Below are 13,130 nucleotides of genomic sequence, written 5' to 3' on the forward strand. Positions count from 1 at the left end.
GCCAGCGCGAGCTATCAGTGTGGCTTCTCTTTCTTTGCAGATGGAGTAATAGACATCACGCTAGCTGACGACACCCCTGCTGTGATAGATAACCTTCTAGCTGTAAACTCGGAGAGCGTGTCACAAAACAAAGCATATTTTAGCCAATTTTAAGGAAATTTTTTTTGGTTTAGAACTTAGCCAAACAAATTATGTTTCTCACTGTTTCTCTTGCCCTTGTCTCGCTCTTGGATTTTGTTTTACGGGCCCCCTGTGTTTTTCACCCAGTCTTTCTCGATCACCAGTCCCAAAATGGCGGGCCATGTCGGTGTTTTCGTTTACTTGTTGTTTTAGCAAATCATCACGGCGCATTCCAGCATGAATAAATCGTTGATTGTGCTGACTATTTTGGTCGTCATTTCTGCCGCCATTGTGCATCAATTACACCGTAGGATCTACTGGCAGGATGTCCCCGAGGGACTTAATCCTAACTCCACCTTCCCCTACCGTGTGATCGGCTTTATTTTCGGCGTAGCCAAAGACCTGGTAAGCGATGGTATCCAGTACGCCTTACACCGTAAACTACCGATGTTGCGGTTATTACCGCATTATTTGATCGTTCGATTCTATACTGCGGTAGCGATACTTCTCTTGAATTTAAGCAAAATATGTCTGGGGGAAGTCTGTTTGTCTGGTCCCTCCTACTTCCCCGATAGCGTCTAACGTTCTTTGGTCAGATGGAAGAAGAGACCAAGAGCTACTCCAAAAAGAGAAGCAAATGCAAAAACTTTAAGAGGAGAAATCAACACCATTACAATGCAGATCCCAGCCTTATCAAAATGAAAAATCGGTGATCAAACTTAAGTGAATTTATGTAACTTATATCACTGATTGATGCAAGATTTTTTTGGCAATCATACTTTTTTTTCAATCAGATGTTTTTCTTAATCGAACAAAATCTGACTTTAAATCAATTGGGAGGTACAAACCTGGTTGAAACTGATGCTGCTCATATGATTTTTAACTCAATGTTACTGTTTGAGTTCTATTCCAAAACTTTCAAAACTCACCAATTTTCTTTGATTATGTCGATTGCCAAACAAATCGCTAATCAAACAATTGAAATTTGATTGAGTTTGATTGTTGTTTTCATATTTGTTTTATTGATCAGGCTAGTACAGAAACAAATATTAGACCAAAGTCCTATCACACCCTATTGACAACTATATTTTGTGTTTTTGGTACTATTGGCAGGCATGGCTAGGTGAGAGGCTCGGTCTACTGGACAGCTATTACTTGGGGATAAGAAAATGTTTTGGTCTGACAGCTTACCTAACAGTCAACATAACGTTCCATGACCAATTAGAGATCAACAACACAGAGATATCTGGTACCAAAGTCAGGATTTATAAACCAGTGAACAGGAATGAAGAGAAGACAGAAAAGGGAGAAGACGAGTTAATGCCAGCATTTATATATTTTCATGGTGGAGGATGGACCATAGGTTCTTTAGGTATGCAGTTGGATCAATTATATAATGAAGGCACCAGAACTATTATATCTTGGACACTTCTTTGTTTTTTTTGTTTTGTAGAATGCCCAAGTTTTGAGATCAGAGAAAAAAAGGAATAAAAGAAAGCCATTTTGAGTTTAAAGAAGAAGTTGATTTGATTTAAAAGAAGTAGTGACAACTAATGTGCTATTAAACCAGAGGACGTTAGGGTTTGAGGAATTGTTCTTAGAGATAGGGCACCCAACTCAAGGGATTCCATCTTTCTTTTTTTGTGCTCAAGTGCATCCAAACAAAACAAGATAATGGCCAAGACTAAACTGCACACATCGTACAGTTTGAACAAAAAACATGTAATGGCTATTCCTATCAGAATTTGAGAACAATATTTTTTTTTTGCAGATGCATATGACATTTTTCTACGAAGAGTGGCAGCTTTATCCAATGTTATTGTTGTCAGTGTGGCGTAAGTGACAAAAACCATTGGTTTCAGAGTAATCTTTTATCATTGTCCACATTCGTTTGAGCTTATCATTTTTTTTTTGCCTCAGGTATCGGCAGGCACCAGAATATATATATCCCACCTCCATGATGGACTGCTACAATGTTGCGATAGAGCTGTTAAACAATGGGTCCCAGTATGGAATAAATGTCAAAAGGGTTATGGTGGGAGGGGATAGTGCTGGTGGGAACATCGCGGCAGCTGTTACTCACATCTTGGCAGGGGTTGCTGAGCGCCACTGTAGTAAGCAATACCTAGCTGGACAGGTAAAGGATTCACATGCCTTAAGGGTGATGTTCAAATCTAAATTGTGTAAATCTTGCAAAAGATGGAATTTTGTTTAGTTGTTTCGCTGCATACTACAGGACAAAGGAAAGCTTAAGGTAATTCCATTTAAATAGTTCTACTATCCACTGAATACCGGAAAGTTCGATCCAACAGCGCAGTGCAGTGCAATTCAAGGGAATAACCTTAAGTTAAAACATATAATCTACCCTTCGCTTCTGATAGTCTGTATCACTAAAACATTAGTAGAGAAAGTTCTCAAGATTTATGATTATGTGGAAAATATCTTATTCTTTGTTTGGTATATAACAATTGCTACAAAAGCTGCTTACCTCAACTATTGTACTTATGAATTTACACCACAAAACTCACCTAACTTGGATAATTGAATCACATGCTAAGTCACAAGGTTGAAGTAGTATGTCATACACCTTTTTGAAACATAGTTTTTGAGCTGACATTTTGAGTGTTAGCCCTTCGTCGGTCTTTCTAGTTATACCATTAAGTTAAACTGAGTTTGAAGTCTAAAAAGTGTGTTCACTGTGTCCCCCTATTTTCGGCATTCTGTGACTATGAAGCCTGTAAATGAATGCTTCAGTATACTCTGACAGAAGCTTGTAAATGTGAAAATACATTACAATGATAATTATGATTAAGCATTAACACATTATTCTTTTACTTCTACCAGATCCTGATCTACCCTGCTCTACAGATGTTAGACCTTAACCTCCCTTCCTACGTTAAGAGCAAGAACGATCTGATAGCAAGCCAGAGGGATATTGCAGACTATGTCTCTCTATATCTGAATGGAAGCACAGCTCTGGCAGCAGCCATATTGGCTGGTAACCACTCTAGGCATCTCGAGAACACACGATACATGGCATATGTCAGGCCTAAGGGTATACCTGATGCTGATGACAATGATGAGGATGATGATAACAAGAATGAAGTTATCAAGAACCCAGAAATGGATCTGAGTGAAGCTGCTGCTGCGGCAATAATAGATCCGGTAGCCTCTCCATTGTTGGCCAAGACATTCCGTGGAACACCCCAGACATTGTTAATCACTGCAGAATTTGACCCTCTCCGAGATGAAGGCTTTTTGTATGCAGAGAGAATAAAGTTAGCAGGGGTAGAACTTGTTCATAAGCATTATTTCTCATTTCACGGGTTTCTTACTTTAACCAGTGAGCCATTGCCTCACCCATTTAGCACAGAGGAAGGTCGTAATGGCACATGGGATGTGATTGAATTCTTACAGAGATTAAAAACAGCTGATGATTTAATAGAAGATTTAGAGTAAATATCACTTTGATAGTGGTAGTTTTTACATTGAATTCATAAAAGAGATATTAGGTATTCTTTTTTATATTTTACATTTTAGAAATATGTTATTTCAAGATGTCTTAGGAAAAAAACATTAAACACTACTATTACATCTATATACTAGTATAACAATTATGATAGTTGTAGAGTGGTTTTTAAAATCCAGTGAAACAAAATGTAATTGTTACAGTGCAATAGTCACGCAAGAACAAAAGATAACAAAGACATTACATTGTATTAGTACTAAATAAACTAAAAAGTATTTCACAGGATTTGGAAAACCACTCTAATATATGTATATGTTAATAGTACAACTATTACCATGCGTTTAGTTAATGATCTAAGCTATCAAGTTCATCTTGTTGAAGACTGATAGCTGTACAATAGTTAAAACACAAGAATAACACTCAACACAACCATTATTATGCACCAAATGCATTCTGTCAGAAACATTTGAATTTTGTAAGTCTAAGTAAACTACTAAATCTTTGATGGATTACCAGGTTTGATTACTTACATACAAGAGGCTTGGGGTGGATCCAGGATTTCTTTGGGAGGGGGGGGGTTACCAATTAATGAGACATGGCAGGAGGTACCTATATATCTGTTCATTTTAGCTTGTCTACATTTTGACCAGTTGATACACCATATTAGAATGCTATAACTCATGCAACTATGCAACTAGCAAAATTAAAAAATACATAAATTTCTTCTCTTTTGTCTTGTGAATGTCAACTGCTAATTGCACAATAACTATCTTTAACTATTAAGCTGGATTCTACTCGTACGTTATAATTTCATAGTGTGATGCACGCAACCAAGGCTAGCAAAAAAGTTAAAAGAAAGTTAGCCAATTAGCATGCATTAACTTTTTATTGACACAAACTTTCCATTGTCTTTCGATGCACTCAAGCATTTTTTGCCATGCTGACTGGCTGGTGAAGAAAACTGCCAAGAAGGCCACAGTAGCATTGCGCTGTAACATGGTTGGTTAACGATAAATAGTTGTCCTTTTAATTAATCAAAGCAGAGTGACAGTAACATGTCACAGGTGTTATGATGATTCCGCATGGAGACAAGGCTGAGACTTTGGCGTTCGCACCATAATAGGTAACAAGTAGCCACGTTTCTGAACGATGGATCACAACCGGAAGTAGATGATGGGGCAGACAGGGAGCCTAGGAGACGTGAGCTTTATGGGGGTTAGACAAATATTAAATTTCCTTGACTCTAAAAACAATTTGTGCGGCAAACATAAAAATCCAAAATGATATTTCAAAATTCAACTAGAATCAAAGCATCACCCAATCCAGATCCAGGATCTTTTTGCTCCCGTACATCACACTAAGCCTCTTCTTCCCGTGTAGCACCTGTACCCTCGACTTTAGCTTTACCAGTCTCTTCTGGCTTTGGCTTCGCGTCGCCTGACGTCACGTCACGTGGTTTACCACGATACCGATCCTTGTCACGGTTTCTCTCACGCTCTTTTCCACGGTCCCTGTCACGATCCCGTCTGTCACGCTCGCGGTTCTTTTCACGCTCTCGGTTTCTGTCACGATTTTTGTCACGATTCTTGTCTCTATCACGGTCCCGTTTTGATTCTCCGTCGTCTCTCTTTTCGCCACTCGGTTTAACATCTTTTTCTGTGTGCAAAACAAAAACAACGATTTATCTCGATTTGAGTGGTATCACCGCCCCCGGTGCCCCGCCCAAAGAGACCATACGTATCGCCCTAGCGTGGCGCCCCCGGTGCCCCGCCCAAAGAGACCATACGTATCGTCCTAGCGTGGGCATTTTTTCTTCTGGACAATCTCCGAACAACAAAATTATAAATGAAAAAGGCTTGTTGTGATGAAAGGCCAACCTGGAGAAGAAAAATCAAGGTACAGCCCTTTCTTTCGACTTACTCTACACCTAAGTTCACTCTCAAAGTAGGTAGTAAAGATCGTGCTCTTACCGTTTGTCTCCGTGGGTCGAGTCCGTGCACGTCCTGGCTGATAAATTTCCCTGTCTGGGCGATCCTAAGAGCAAGCAACAAACGCGCGTATCAGATTCCATCACTAATCACTTTCTATCTGCTTATTGGTTGATCTCGCGCGAGAGCACGTGATCATACCATAAAAACACGTGATTATACCACAAGAACACGCGGCCATACCTTATTTCTGACTCTGGACTGTCTTCCGTCTCCTCTATCCCGAATGACCTCGCGCCGTTCTTCCTTGGCGTCGGGTTCTTTTCGGGTCGTCCTCGGCGCAGAACCTGTGGCAGATTCGGTGTCGGCTTTGGTTTCGTTTTTGTTATCGGACTCGTCTCGGCTTTTCGTAGCATTGTCGGCGCCGCGATAGGGTCCTCGCTCCTTACGACTGTTCGGTCGACTGTCTCTTCTTGGCTCCTCGTCTCGCCGATTTTTGTTGTCGCGAGGACCACGACTGTCGCTGTTCGCAATCTCCCGACGTTCACGACGACCTCCCGAGCGTCTATCGTCTCCTCTGCCTCCAGACCGAGCGGATTCCGGGCGCCCCTGACACAAACAAGATACCAAGATTTACAGGCGAAGCTTTTATGATTTGGTCGACGCAAATACATGAAAGTATACTCTAATACTACTGTGGTAGGTACTAATAATGGGGATGATGATTGAGGTGATATTGTTGGATATGATGGTGATGATGGGTAGATTTTGTGGTGGTGCTGGTGATGTTGATAGCAGTTGTTATGGCGATGATGATGATGATTATTATTAGTATTTTGATGATTATAATGAAAATGATGATGATGATGACAATGATGACGATGTTGGTGCGATAGTGAGGCTGATGATTTAATTTTTGTGATGATAATGATAATAATGGTGATGATGGCAGTGGTTAAAGTTATGATGATGTAATGATGATCTTATCATGTCCCTACCTTGACATCCCTCTCTCGTGTATTTTTCTGGTATTTGTCTTTTACTGGTTGGGTATTCTGCCATTGGAAATTATTATATTTTTTTTTTAATTTTATTAAAATGTCAGCCCTTATTATATTAATATCTTTGATGATTTTAGACAAGCAAAACTGGGGAGAAGAAATTAAAAGAAGTTTTTGATATCAAACCTTTGAGTCCTTGGTCAGTTTCTTGTCCTCATCTTTCCTCTGTTCCTGACTGCCCTCAGACCTTTTCCTAGTAAGCATAGAAAAACAGATTTTAAAAAAAGGGAACCTAATCATCCTACTTGCAGCTGGGATGTAGGGAGAAGACACAGCGAGGTTAATTTGTAGGCATAATGGAAGTGCATTATACGGCCGTCATACGACTCAAGTAAGAAAGATAAGACAGTTAGGGGGCACAGGTTTTAAACTTACTTTTTCTTTTCTATTTTTAATGGCTGAAAACAAGAGGATGGATTTCCCCTATATTCATAGGAACCAAAAGAAATATTGAGGGATACTTTGTCCAAGCAAAAAAAAATATTTGTTAAGTTAGAACACTTTTACTCCAAAATATGAATAACAAAGCACTCTTTGCTTTTGTTAGCCAAGAAATTATCAAGGAAAAGGAGGACTATTTGTTAGCCAACAAATTATCAAGGAAGGGGAGACTATTTGTTAGCCAACAAATTATCAACGGAGGGGGGACTATTTGTTAGCCAACAAATTATCAACGGAGGGGGGACTATTTGTTAGCCAACAAACTATCAAGGGAGGGGGGACTATATGTTAGCCAACAAATTATCAAGGGAGGGGGGACTATTTGTTAGCCAACAAATTATCAAGGGAGGGGGGGGACTATTTGTTAGCCAACAAATTATCAAGGGAGGGGGGACTATTTGTTTCACCCAGTGGATACATCTTTGATGGCGACATGCAGACGAATAAAGGTACGCAGGGTCACATGCACCCCCCTTTGGCTGTAAAAAAATTCTTAGCAAAGGACCATCAAATACCATTCTTTTTTCCATATTGATTATTATAACTGCACACCCTTGGTGCATGCCTGATATGTCAAACCTGCATCTACAGTACAGTGAGACAGTACACGGTTAGCAGTCCCTGCTTCATAGTGTTCCACAGTATTACAGTAATTCAATTAGTACACTCACACTTCTTTATTTTTCTCCTCTCTGGGTGGGGTCTTTGAGTCCTTATTGCCTGATCCTCCTTTCTTTACTCCCTGAAACAACATTACATAGCCTTCAATTCATCCTTGGAGATTCAAAGCTTTCATTCTTTGACTGCGAAAAGCCCTATGAGCATGAGACGACGTATATTGTTCTAAATTCACTTCGATACATGACAATTTCTATTATGCTGTAATAAGGGTTAAGCCCAGTGCAAAGAGCACCAGCATAGCTAACTCAGCTGTTTTGAAACCATGTAGGAAAGTCTGTAAATTAGTTGCCAAAATTTCTCCTTTGTCTTGTGGCCAACTGAGTGTGAGGATGCAAGGAATGCTTGCTGCTGTTGGTGCGTTTGCAAAGAGGATTTAGGGTGCCAGAGACACAGTGAAAACTGAAAAGCAAAAAAAAAAAAAACACCACACCAACCTTAGAAGATTCTTCTGATTTTTCTATTCTCTTTCTTTTGTCAAATCCTCCACGCTGAAATAGGTAAATGGGTACTACTTAAAGCCGCATTGTCACCAGTTTACTTCCGGTCGAATACGTAACAATATCCGATCATTTTTAATGGAAAACGTAAAAAATATTTTAAAATATTGAAAGCAGTGTTTCTATTGGAAGTTCCTTTGAGGATGTGATTGATAATTTAGAGAGGATGGCCTGTTAAATATCTCGGATTTTAATAGATTCCGGTTTAATAGAACCGGTTGAGGTTTCTGTCGGACCTCCGGAAGTAAACTGGTGACAATGCGGCTTTAAGTACGTTCTAAAGCTTGAGGTTTTAATTGTACAAAGCTTTTGAATAATAATCCCACAAATAAGAGTTTTTCCTTTTAGTGATTAAAATAGAGGATTTATTAGAACTTCAAGCAGTCCACTGCCAAAAATCGTGTACCAAAATCATTTTCATAGTTTTACATAGCTTTAGGGTATAGCTTGACATATGTTGAAATTAAGTTGATTTAGAAAAAACTGTGAATTAAAACTTAGGTTTAACAGCTTCCAATACAGATTTTATGTATGGGCTTGGCAGCATTAGCGGGCAGGTCTGTGAGTGATCAAGCAAGATTGTAGTACCCCCTGACTCTGTCGTGATGTTGCCCTCATGCTTCTCTTCATTTTTAGGAACTCCAGGAGGGGCGTGCTCTTTTTGGAATTATCTGAGAATGGAAACATTTGACATGAATAAAACACTTATATCAGACTAACATTGTTTTTTATCTTTAAGATAGCCTACATGTGCATAGCCTTGCAGTTCAATTTCAAATATCTAAAATCCAATCTCCCTCATATCTGCCACACTGCACATAGAACATTTCTCTCAGTGTGCGCTATGAGCTTGAGGGCTCAAGCCACTGTGACTTATTTTAAGCCAAAGGAATTAGCCCCACTGATGGGGAATTAGCCTCACTGATGGGGAATAAGCCTCACTGATGGGGAATGAGCCACAACCGAACAGCTATAGCAAAAAAAATTAATCAAAATACCTAAATTGGTCTCTTTAATTTCGCTGTTGCGAAATTTAAGCCCCATGAACTTTTAGCCCCTACGAACTTTAATTTCACAAAATTCAATACCCTTTTGTTTCCCTTGTTTTTTTTTTATGAAAACCAGGACCAAGACGATTAAGAACTAATGATTTTTAACTATAGTCTATATACAGCTTCAATGTATGTAAATGTTTTAGAAAATAGCATCAAGCACAATTTGATTTCTACAGTTTTGTTTTGTAGTAATGTTTAATGAAATTCTTGGAGAAATGCCTTTTTAGAATTTTTGCGAAATTGAAAATGATTTTGCACCCAAATCACAAAATCTCGTGAAATCCTTTTTTGTGAAATTAAGTGCCCGAAAAAATAGTAACAATATGGTAACCAATAGTAACTGGACATTGTCAAGATTTATCCTCTTCATGAAAATATTATGCTACCTGGAACTAGGAAACGGCGCAAAACGAGAGAGAGCTCATTCTTTGGTGTTTTTCCATTTTGTGATTTTCATCAGTATGCTATCTTGACATATTAGAAATATGATTTTGAGGTGAAAGATCGTGATTCAAAATTCAAAAGTATAGGAAACGGGCATTCGCCACCGTGGCAAACGTATTTAGCATTATAATTCGCCACATGGGGAAGGAAGTGGCGATCCCAAGTGCTCACGGAGGTTCTGTGCTACTTTTGGGTACCCTGTGAAGCTTTTCTATGGGGTTTCAGTTGAATGAGAAATCAAGGGTAAAGACTCTGCAGAGTTTAAGCTGAAGTAAAAAGTTTTGCCAAGCTGAGCCCCCACCCCCTCCCCTTAGTAACTCATCTTGACCCTAGCATGCTTGCTTGACAAATAGCAGAAAAGTGTGGCAAAGTAACAAACAATCCAAAGTTGTCTGACCTTCCTTGCGAGCCTCAATCTCTTCTAAGTGTGACTCTACACTTGGTAGGGGCTCAGTTTCCTCCTCCAAGGACTGCAGGAACGACTGGTAGTCCTTATCTGCATGCAACAAGAGGTAAGCCCTTAGAGCAACTACAAACCATTACTGCAAACATGGAAATCTTTGTGTTATTCTGATTTTTACTTTTTGCACAAAAATGAAAACATTTTTTTTAAAACTTCTGACAACAATTACAATAAAACCAAATGTTTGTATATATGTAACAACTCATCAAGAACAACACAGTGCCGATCAGGGCGGGGTAGGGGTATGGGCGTACCTTCATCTATGGTACCACACTTGGCGTCTTTCCTGTTCTTCTTCCTGGGTACTCCCTGGTACGGTGCATACTCGACAACAGCTGGGTACTCATTACCTGGAAAGAAACACATTAGTATCCATCACAAACTATCATGAGAAACCATAACAACACATTGGTATCCATCACAAACTGTCATGGGAAACCATGACAACACATTGGTATCCATCACAAACTGTCATGAGAAACCATAACAACACATTGGTATCCATCACAAACTGTCATGAGAAACCATGACAACACATTGGTATCCACCACAAACTGTCATGAGAAACCATGACAACACATTGGTATCCATCACAAACTGTCATGAGAAACCATGACAACACACTGGTATCTATCACAAACTGTCATGAGAAACCATAACACATTGGTATCCATCACAAACTGTCATGAGAAACCATGACAACACATTGGTATCCATCACAAACTGTCATGAGAAACCATGACAACACATTGGTATCCATCACAAACTGTCATGAGAAACCATGACAACACATTGGTATCCATCACAAACTGTCATGAGAAACCATGACAACACATCGGTATCCATCACAAACTGTCATGAGAAACCATGACAAGCATCTAACAAAAAGGATATTTGGGTTCACTGTTTTGCAGGTTCAATTATAGCTTTCAGGTAAGGGGTGGATCCAGGATTTCAAAATGGGGGGGTGGATAATGGCCGGATAGACGGCTTATAACTGATCCAGTGGTTTTTGGTGGTCACATAGATCTAACAATACTTCACGCTGAATTGGATTTGTCGTGTCAGCAAAGTCAAGCAGGCGAAGGCGCATGGACAGTACCTCCCGTCCCTCAGACATTTATTTTCTTCAAACAAATTGACTTTTAAATTTTTTTACTCAATAAGGGGGATGGATAACCAGCCAATCCACCACCACCCCCTGTATCCGCCCCTGCAGGTTTAACAGCCTCCATGCAGCTTTGATTCTTATCAGCAAATTACAGTAATTTTGGAAATATGTTGAGAGATAAGAAATACTGTTTTACCTTTGTTATCAAAAAAAGATGATCCATCAAACTGGTCTCTGAACTTGATAATGTCCTCTTGGTTCTTGAAATTGATGTAAGCACGAGAAAAAAGTACAGGCCCAAAACTACAACAAAGAGTTTCTTTTTTTAAATAAATTAAAATAAAGTTAATTATCATACACACAGATCTATAAATCTAATTACTTAAGATAAGCTTGATTTTATTTATTTTGTTAATCATGAATCAATTACCTCATTTGTCCATCCACAAAGTAAAAGAAATCATGCTCAGGCAAATCTCCGAGATACTCTTTCAGCTCTTCTTCTTTAAGTGAAGGAGGCAGTCTTCGTATCACCACCTTTAAAAAATTATTTGTAAAAAAATGGGAAATAGCTTTACACCAAATGCAAGAGTCACTCAGTTTTAGTGGACGTAAAATAAACGACTAAAAATTAATACCTTGGTCTGAAAAAATGCTTTGTCTCTTTTTGTTTTGATGGGCGATTTTCCTTTCTCTGTCTCCGTTTTCCCCATTTTGTTGAGCGGTGTTTTTATCCAGCTTCCGCCATCTTGGAACTTGTTGTCGTTTTGTATGAGGTCCAGCTCTCGTCTCGACTTTCACCACAGGAATCCCACCTGTAGAGACAAAGTGGAAAAAAGCCTCCGATATTTGTTGTTTCTTTCCGAGGCTTTACCCCCAGTGTAATAACCATTCCCAGAGGACACCATTGTACTCAGCTCTGTTTTCATCATATATACGACCGTTAATCCTGATGAAGGCAGCATTGCCGAAACGTCGAAAAAAATTCAACCCAGTGATTCAAGAATCTGTTTTCATCATGATTCGTTCTACCACTAAAAAAAGCTTTTGTGACGCAACTCACAGGGACACCGGGATCGAGCTCTAAAGCTGTGCGAGCCCTTTCCGAGCTGTGCGTGGCCGTAACCGTTATTATCGTCTACCTATGCGCGGGTCCCTGTGTTATCTTTGTATTGTACAGTTCGCAAAAAGTGAGCTTCAGAATCTTTTGAAATGATTTTTATGGAAAAAAATAGTATTCGATGATGGGACTCACTTTCGCGCAGCACATACACAATAACCAAAATCCCCCCACCCCTCCCCCCCTCCCACCCCCCACACACCCCCCGTAAGCATCTAGACGGCTCAGAAAAATTGGAATGGAATTCCTCTAAGATATTGGATATTGGCATCAACGTTGTGTTAAGTACCGGCAAGAGACTATGATATAAGAGAACGAATCCCCGTGGCCCATGATGTCGTCCAAGAAAGCTATTTTCAGATTGCGCGAGCTTGTCAATCATAGAATCCATATATGGTTCACCGCGCCACATTTGGTTATGGGCAACTCGCGAGCTAGTACATTTTCACAATTTTTTCCCCCTCTGCACTTCTTGACTTCGTTCGCTACCTTTTTTATCCTTTTAGCTGCTTCTCAGCTCATGATTACAATGCTACTCGTAGGGTGGTGTTAAGTTACCTAATGTTAATTATCTAAATGTTATATAAATAATTGAACGGGAAGACGTCGGGGAGACGGCGAATTTGGAGTTCATTCAAAATGCTGACTCCTAAAAAGTGTTTTTTCTCTTCAATACGGTGAGAAAACCTAGGCATTCTCAGTCTATGTTATGTATTTAAATACAAGAAGGCCTTTATTTT

At 39.5% G+C, this 13,130-nt stretch overlaps 2 protein-coding genes across 3 annotated transcripts; one reads left to right on the forward strand and one right to left on the reverse strand.

The window, feature by feature from the left end:
- The first annotated feature begins 257 nt into the window (after nt 1–257).
- LOC5509490 (arylacetamide deacetylase) lies at nt 258–4,098 on the forward strand. Its single transcript, XM_001629949.3, has 5 exons — nt 258–525; nt 1,234–1,492; nt 1,892–1,955; nt 2,041–2,257; nt 2,965–4,098. Exons 1-5 carry the CDS (start codon nt 358–360, stop codon nt 3,577–3,579), a joined length of 1,323 nt encoding a protein of 440 aa, XP_001629999.3. The 5' UTR covers nt 258–357; the 3' UTR covers nt 3,580–4,098.
- Nucleotides 3,541–12,070, reverse strand: LOC5509474 (regulator of nonsense transcripts 3B). Of its 2 annotated transcripts, XM_032378386.2 has the most exons (13): nt 11,909–12,069; nt 11,701–11,807; nt 11,467–11,573; nt 10,414–10,509; nt 10,094–10,192; nt 8,786–8,868; nt 8,135–8,188; nt 7,691–7,761; nt 6,705–6,771; nt 6,516–6,572; nt 5,761–6,126; nt 5,560–5,623; nt 3,541–5,245 (listed from the first exon to the last, which is right to left on the reverse strand). In XM_032378386.2, exons 1-13 carry the CDS (start codon nt 11,981–11,983, stop codon nt 4,947–4,949), a joined length of 1,545 nt encoding a protein of 514 aa, XP_032234277.2. In that variant the 5' UTR covers nt 11,984–12,069; the 3' UTR covers nt 3,541–4,946. The 2 variants fall into 2 exon arrangements, with proteins under 2 accessions (XP_032234277.2, XP_048588656.1); XM_048732699.1 differs by lacking the exon at nt 6,516–6,572 and having other exon boundaries at nt 11,909–12,070.
- Nucleotides 12,071–13,130: the final 1,060 nt, after the last annotated feature.

This window comes from Nematostella vectensis, chromosome 9 (assembly GCF_932526225.1).
Source record: "Nematostella vectensis chromosome 9, jaNemVect1.1, whole genome shotgun sequence".
Classification (NCBI taxonomy): domain Eukaryota; kingdom Metazoa; phylum Cnidaria; class Anthozoa; order Actiniaria; family Edwardsiidae; genus Nematostella; species Nematostella vectensis.